Raw genomic sequence first — 7,317 nt, forward strand, 5'->3', positions numbered from 1 at the left:
GGAGGCGCGGCCGGCGCTGGCCAACCTCCTGGGCGCCGGCGCAGCGCCGGGCCGTGAGCCGGCTGGGGAGGTGCGAGTTTGCCAGGGGCCCCGGGAGGACCCTGGTGCTGTGGAGACTGGCGCAGGGGAGGCGGAGCCCGCTTCGGTCGATGTCGGGGCGGCAGAGATCGCCACGCCGCCAGAGGGCGAGCCAGTTCTGCCAGGAGCTGCGACGGATGACCGTGCTGACGGTGGGACCAGCGAAGCTGCGTCACCACCCACGGTCGTGGAAGCGGGCACCGGCGACCAGGCTGCGGCCCGGGCGGACCGGGCCACGACCGCCGCGACAGGGGCACCCAGCACCTGCCTGGCCTCTTTGCCAGCCCGAGCCAAAGCCCTAGAGACAGCGCTGAGCAAGGTGACTGCAGCCGACGCAGACATCGCGACCATCCTGGCTGCAGAGGCCGCCTTCTTCGCCATGCTGGGTGAGGGAGGGGCTGGTGGATGAGGTGGTGAAGCCAGGGATCTGCGAGTGACGTGAGGTCCTGCACCTTGCGCCGTCATGCGCCAAGACATGGAGTGAAGGTGAACCCTTCTGAGCATGCCACAATCGACTGCCACCGTTTGCCCCACCGGTCCCCCACCCCCTCCCCTGCCAGACTCAAGTCCAGCCGACCACCGTGTGAGCCTGGCGTGGCTGCTCGCGGAACACGCCGCGGCCGGCGACGCGGCGGGCAGGGCGGCGCTGGTGGGCCTGCGCCGGCTGCTGGCGGCGGCGCAGAAGGTCCCCGGCAAGGTCGACGGGGCCTCGCTGCACGGATGCCTGAGCAGGTGTCAAACGAGCAGGGACCCCCTGGTCCGTGCCATGGCATCCGACTGCCTGCGAGCGAGTCGCTGCTGAGCGTGCGGAAGTTGTGGCGGGGCAGCCTGCTCGCCCTCGTGGCTCTCTGATGTGGAACGCAACACCCATGGCCCATTCCCACACCCCACTAGCACTCAGTGGCAACGTTGTTACAGGGGAATGTCGTCCTGTACTATGGATGACAGCAAGGGGATTCAGATGGTCCTAAGGGCATGGGAAATGTTGGGGCAGCGGGGTGGGAGATTGGGTACAACGCATGTTCTTCCTGCAGAAAGACGGGGGCAAGGCAAAGGGGCTCTGCGGTGTCGAACTGCACCGAGCGCGATCAAAGTCAAACACGGGGTGGCGCCTGATGGGGCAGCACAGGTTCCATCTGTGGAAAAGGGCATTCAGTGACTGGAATGGTTTTAGATGCAGGCAGTTCTAGGGGGGGGGGGGTAGGTTGGGGTCTGGGTCTAGGCCCCCGCCGCACAAATGGTGCAGCGGAGCGCGGTTGCAGGGGTTGTTCCTGGTGGCGCGCGTTGCAGAGCGCGGGGGGGGGATAAAACGGGTGTGGACAACGGCGCGGTGTGGCCTCAGGTGCAATCCTGTCGCGCTGCGACATCTGGGCACCAACCTTGCCTCCGCGGCGACTTGCCGGCAGCCGTGGTCAGCGGTGCGAAACAAAGGTCAGGCCTCCGCCCTGCCCCTGTCCAGGAGGGCCTCGGCCAGCAGGTCCAGCACAGCCTGCGCCGTGCTATGCACAACGCGCTGGGGGTGCGCCAGATCAGAGCGCGGCGGCGCGTAGCACGGCGCGGGTGCCAGCGCCAGGCGAGCCAGGCCGCGGGCGTGGCCGCGCGGCAGCGCCTGTCCCTGGTCCACCACGTAGCCACGCAGCAACCGGGTGTCCATCGGGCGAGGGGGGGGCCGGGCCAGCGGATAGGCGTCGGAGTGGGGGCGGTGGGGGGCCGGGGCGCGGGGCTGCCAGCCGTGCCCGCCGCCGTTCCCACCCAGCCCCGCCAGCGCGGCGCGGGCGGCGGCCTCCCAGTCCTCGCTGCGAGTGAGCTCCCGCCCCGGCCCCGCGGGGCGGGAGCCGAGGGCCAGCGTGGGCGGCGGCGTGCGCGCCCGCGCCGGCTCGGCGCGGTGCCGGGCGTGGGTCAGCATGGTGGCCGCCAGCTGGAGCAGCTGGGCCGCCTCCTCCTGGCTCTCACGCCCAGGCCTGGGGTCGACCCGGTGGGTGCTGGAGCGGTGGGACGGGTCGTCGCTGTCCGCGCTGCGGAAGCGCTTGAGCGAGCCGGGGGTGGGGCAGTGGAAGGCGGAGCTGCTGCTGTGCAGCAAGGTCGCGGAGGCGGTCTGCGAGCTGGGCAGCGAGGCGCGGAACGACTCGGCCTGCTTGTTTATTTTTTGTTGGAGGGGGGGGAAGGGGTTGTTGAGCATGGGGAAGGGCCCTCAGTATGACGAGAGTGGGGGGTTGGGGAGTTTGGGTAAGGTCCTCAGTATGAGGAAAGTGCCGAGGAGCAGGCGCAGACCACAGTACTTAACCGAGACTGGCACAATAGGAGCCACAAGAATGGCGCATGAGCAAACAGGGTCTGGATCTGCCGCATCACGGCATGCTCACCTTCTTGGACTGGCGAGGGCCGCGCGTGGACCGCATGCTCCCAGTCTTGGCGTACCAGAGCCCGCAGGCATTGCACCTGCGCACATCACAAACGGTGGGGGAAGGGGATTGAGTGGGAGGGCAGGACCCCGTCCTGCACCGGGTGCATGGATGCGCCATGCGCACGACAGATTACAAAGGGGGTGAAACGCAATCCGTTTCCACTCCCACGCACGCACAGTGTGCCGACCCCCCGGGGGCCTCGTCTTTGCAGCGGCGTCTGGTCTGCTGTGGCGCTGCAGTTGTCGCAGCGCCACAGCGGGATGCAGGCGATGTTCACGGTCTCCGTCATGCGTTCTGAGCGGGGAGGGAGGGGGTTCCTGGCGTCAGGCATGCTCCGTGTGAGTACGGATGGGCCGCGACCACACGCTGTCGTACCGCCGAGGGCATCAAACATGCCGCAAAGACCATGCTGCGCCTTTGCGAGGCAGCGGTGGAGCTGCTCATGGACGTGCGATCAGTAAGGTCATCCCTGCCCCCTGATTCGCGCGAAACTCACGATAAGGCCTGCCGGGCGGTGCGATCGTAGCTGCGCACTCCCTCGTCTCCACCAAGAGGTCCAAGGAGGAGTATTAAGGGATTTCAGACGGATGTCGGGGACGGTGTGCGGGCAACGTCTCGCTGGGCTTGCGATACTCCCGATTCCGCAGAACGGCAGAGCTCGAGGCTGCAGGCGGCACGCCAGCCCAAGGTAGCCCCGGACGAAGCCGCTGCTGGAATATAATGTTTACGAGTCAGTATTGAAGACGCTTGACGGGCTAAGCGCGAGGACTCGACGAAATCCGGGGTCGAGGTGTCGCATGGGAAGGGAGTATGGGACCCCACGAAGCCGCCCCGGTATCAGGTGGAAGCGGTGCCCCGGTTTCCATGATCGGATCGCGATCGGTACCTCGTCCATCACGATTTTCTTTTAACCCCAGGCGTACTTTCGTGAGCAACGCCAACCGAGTTTGGAACTCATGATATTTGAATAATGGTTACAAAAGCTGCCTTTTGTGTTGAATCGATCTCGGTTCCCTGCCTCGTCAGATCTTGATCAGAATCGGCATGGGAGGTCTTTGAGGGTGTACGAGATCGCGGAGCACGGGTCCGCCAGTCCCACGAATGATGATGGATCGCTCCCAAACAAACAGCTGAATGAATCATGATTGCCTCGGAACCTCTAAGACCCCTTTCGAGGTCCGGGGTCGGGCACCAGGGATCACGCACACTCCTTCTCGCGATGTCGGCGAGGGGGAGATCATACGTCAGCCTGAGGTGATGGGGGGTCAACAGCCAACCGGGTGCTCGGGATGCCATGTTTGCACAGTCAGACTGCAACCATGCCAGAACGTCTAGAGTGTCCCCCTCTGAGACCCCCCCTCCAGGATGTGCGTGGCTTTCCTCCTTGACAGCGGGGCACCTCACTGTGCCCCTGCCTCGCACAGAGCGAGGCGATCACGAGAACCAAGAGGCGTGCTGGGCCCGCAGCCAGGCGGCCAGGCGCGCGCAGTGCGCGGCCACCTCCTCGCACTTCGACAGCGCGTCGTACGCCGCCAGGAGCTCGCCCTCCTTTCCCAGCACCGCGGCCAGGGCCAGGCCCGGGCGCCGCTCCATGCGCACACCGCACAGCGGCCCCTCCGCCTCCGACCCGCGGTCGTACGCCGCGGCCCGAACCTGGCTGTACGCCAGCACGATGGCCTGGGGGGGTGGGAAGGGAGGCGACGGGGGAGGGGTCGGCGGTGCCTCGGGGGACTCACGACGGCGTGCGGCAGCATGCAGGGGGCTGGCTGCAGGCATCCCCCTCCCCAGGTATTGCGTCTGCCAGGCCCTTCACACCCCCTGCTCACCATCATACCCCCCCACCCGAATCCCTCGTGCCCACCTGCTGCAGCCTGCCGTCGCCGACCGGCGGCGAGGCCACGAACTGCGCCCCGCCCGTCAGGCGGTAGGCGTAGTGCAGGAGCGGCGTCGTCCCCGGCGGGCCCCCGCCCAGGCTGGAGGGCAGGTCGCGCACGGCGAGGGAGGGCGAGGCGCCGGCCAGGTGGCCCACGGGCGCCAGGCGCGCGGCGGCGGCCGCCAGGCTGGCGCGGTCCGGCGCGCCGGGGACGAGCAGGGCCAGGGTTAGCGGTCCCAGGCCGGCCCCGGGCGACGCCCCCGCGGTGGATCCCTCGCCGCCCAGGCGCCGGACGTAGGCGTGCAGGAGGGCGGTGGGGTCGGCGTGGGGGAGGCACACCGGGGTCAGGGCCTCCTCGTCCCCCAGCACGCCCACGATGTTGAGCAGCAGCAGGACCTCCCACTGCGTCAGGGGGGGGCGGCCGGGGGCGGCGGCCAAGGCCACCACGCCGGCCGGGCCCAGCAGCAGCGCGTAGTGCCCGCGCGTCGACTGCGCGCGTGTGTCGTGGGGGAGGGATGGAGCGTGCGAGCACGAGGGGGAGTCCGTGCATGTGTGCACGGCATCCTGCGGCGCAAGCAGCCGAGCAGCGAGACGGGGGCCCGGCACTGCCTGCCTGCCGACGCTGCGCCAGCTGCACGCTCCCGTCTGCCCATGTCAGCATGCATCCATGACCCGCCCGCACCCACCCCGAGCGCGATGTCCAGGTGGGTGGCAAGCACACGCCGCCTCGGCTGGGGCAGGGCCAGGGAGGGGTAGGCGCCCAGCAGGGCTGCCGGGCTGCGGGCCCAGCTGCACACCAGGGCGTCCAGCATCTTCTCCGTGCCGCCTTGGGGGGGAGGGGGGGTCAGTGCGGTGGGCTTGGCTGCAGAGAGACAGGACCGTTCCCCACTCAGAACGACTCAGGAGCCCTCTGCCGGCCATGCCCTCGCAGCCGCCCCGCTCACACCCATCGGCCCCGCCGCCCCACCCACCGACCTAGCAAGCGGCGCAGGTCGTAGGAGGGGGCCTTCCTGAAGAGCACGCCCAGTGCGCTGCGTGTGAGCACGCTTTCCAGCTGGGCGTGCAGCAGAGAGAGCTGCATCCTGAGCACCGGCGCAGGCTCCCCCTGGTTGGAAACCGCAACCAGGGCCAGGGGTGGCCGATCCAGGAGCACGATGGTGGATCGGCCAGACCTGCGGGGCGGGAGAGCTCAGGGTTGGGCTGGGGCTACACGGCTTGGGCTCGCAGCTGGGGCATTGGCCGGGTTGCCAAGCACACGCGGGGAGGACTTGGACACAGAAAGCCTAGCCTGGCCTTCCCCAGCGGAGCCTCCCAGCCCGCCCGACCCCCAGCGCACCGTATGGAACGGAGTTCCTCCCCGCGACTTCCCGCAAAAGCCAGGAGGCCAGCCGCCGTCGCTGCGACGCCGGGCAGACCCTCGATCTCCTGGGGCCAGCAGTAGACTGGCTTGCCAGAACTGCTCAGTACCAGTACAGTCTTGGATGGGGTGTTGGGTATGGGTGCTGGTGGTGCTGGTGGGGAGGCTGGCGCTGAAAGTGACGGGTGTCCGCGCGCGGCGTCAACAGGGGAGGCTGTGGGGCTCGGAGTGCGGTCGGGCAAGGCAGTCTCCTCCTCTCGGATGGGGAAGGAGTCCAGCGCATCCTGTGAGCGCGCAGACGCACGAGTCAGAGGTGGGATATGTGACAGGAGAGGAGGAGCGTCACCTTTCCCCACTCCTTGCAAGTCCATTTACTGCACAGACGCCACCCCTCTCCCACCTCTCTGCTCCCACCGAGGTGCGGGGCTCCCTCTTCATCGCTGTTTGAGGGGGACGCTGCATCGACACTTTCTATAGAGCCTGCCTTGCAGATCTGTGATGCATGAAGAGGACAGTGTCGAGCACAATGTTCCCGATTGAGGTTGAGGCCACAGCCAAAGTGGTCTTGATTTCCCTCTCACCGGCAGGCTGCTCGCCGACATAGGTTCTCGACGCGATCACGACATTTCTGAATTCATACAAGATGCGCGACCTTGGAGACCGTCCACCAATCAAACGAAACGGCGGCCGCGGTGCACCGTGGAAAGTGTCAAGGGTCGAGCAGTGGGTGACGGAGAAGCCGGTGTGGATCTCCAACTTGTCGTGTGGTGTGGTCTCAGTGATTCCACTTCTGTAATATAAGAATCGACCAAATGGAATGCCAGGCGAGGACTGCGGGTCGCAAACGTTCCATACTAGGCAGGGAAGCCAAGGTCTCCCCTGCTCGTGCTGCTGGCACCATCTTTACATGAGCTATAGGACACGGTTACAGGGGGGCATAAGATCACTTCACCACAAAGCCACAGGCACTGGGCCTTCACTCATTCTGCATCCTTTGCCTGGCCTCCAACGCGGCCTTGATGATGTTTCCACGCGTGATGATGCCCACCAGTCGTTTCTGATCATCCACCACCGGCAGCCTGGTGGGAGGGCAGGTTGGTGGTAGACGCAAGAGGTTGTAGACATGTACATCGCAAACTCATCTGTGACAATAGACACGTCCATGTTCCAGCAGCCATCTCCTCTCGCAGGACATTCCCTCCACGAAATACAAACTCCATCCTTAAAGGTGACCCACCTGCCAATGCGCATGCGCAGCAGCAGGTTGGCAGCGTCCTCAATGGTCGTGGATGCCCTCACACAGACAGGGTCCGGCGTCATCACGTCAGAGATACTGCGGAGGTTGTGAGGGGAACACGACTCAGGGATGGAAATCATGGTCTTCAAGCAGGGGCAACCATCAGAAGTTGGAGTGGCTCCACACTCCACGATTTGCAAGTATGCTGAGATCCACATGCAACATCCTTTTTTATACCAAACTATGCCGTCTGAAGCCCCTCAAGACCTCACATTTTTCCTGCATTCTTCAGCATCAGTTTCTGCACCTCGTAGAAACTGTCCCAGGTCTCGTCAGATTCCGGGAAGAGGGAAGCATCTATGTGGGA

The 7,317-nt window shown here is 66.0% G+C and overlaps 4 protein-coding genes across 4 annotated transcripts in view; 1 reads left to right on the forward strand and 3 right to left on the reverse strand.

The window, feature by feature from the left end:
- F751_4175 (hypothetical protein) overlaps positions 1-487 on the forward strand; it is a gene marked incomplete at both ends in the record, with an annotated part of 3,868 nt that extends 3,381 nt beyond the window's left edge. The window contains one exon of the mRNA XM_011400517.1: positions 241-487. Within this exon, the coding sequence (XP_011398819.1) occupies positions 241-487 (247 nt within the window). The remainder of the gene's footprint in view (positions 1-240) is intronic.
- A 1,023-nt stretch (positions 488-1,510) lies between these two features.
- F751_4176 (GATA transcription factor 25) lies at positions 1,511-2,877 on the reverse strand (the record flags this gene model as incomplete). The annotated part of the gene is made up of 5 exons (XM_011400518.1): positions 1,511-1,693; positions 2,051-2,209; positions 2,442-2,517; positions 2,660-2,777; positions 2,859-2,877. 5 exons carry the CDS (start codon positions 2,875-2,877, stop codon positions 1,511-1,513), a joined length of 555 nt encoding a protein of 184 aa, XP_011398820.1.
- Positions 2,878-3,917: 1,040 nt separating this feature from the next.
- On the reverse strand, positions 3,918-6,151 carry F751_4177 (Vacuolar fusion protein MON1-like protein B; the record flags this gene model as incomplete). The annotated part of the gene is made up of 6 exons (XM_011400519.1): positions 3,918-4,160; positions 4,345-4,456; positions 4,613-4,758; positions 5,043-5,182; positions 5,332-5,528; positions 6,114-6,151. The coding sequence occupies 6 exons, from the start codon at positions 6,149-6,151 to the stop codon at positions 3,918-3,920; spliced, it is 876 nt and encodes a 291-aa protein (XP_011398821.1).
- A 538-nt stretch (positions 6,152-6,689) lies between these two features.
- On the reverse strand, positions 6,690-7,033 carry F751_4178 (CBS domain-containing protein CBSX2, chloroplastic; the record flags this gene model as incomplete). The annotated part of the gene is made up of 2 exons (XM_011400520.1): positions 6,690-6,792; positions 6,951-7,033. 2 exons carry the CDS (start codon positions 7,031-7,033, stop codon positions 6,690-6,692), a joined length of 186 nt encoding a protein of 61 aa, XP_011398822.1.
- Positions 7,034-7,317: the final 284 nt, after the last annotated feature.

The sequence above is a fragment of the Auxenochlorella protothecoides genome (genome assembly GCF_000733215.1).
Source record: "Auxenochlorella protothecoides strain 0710 unplaced genomic scaffold scaffold49, whole genome shotgun sequence".
Classification (NCBI taxonomy): Eukaryota; Viridiplantae; Chlorophyta; class Trebouxiophyceae; order Chlorellales; family Chlorellaceae; genus Auxenochlorella; species Auxenochlorella protothecoides.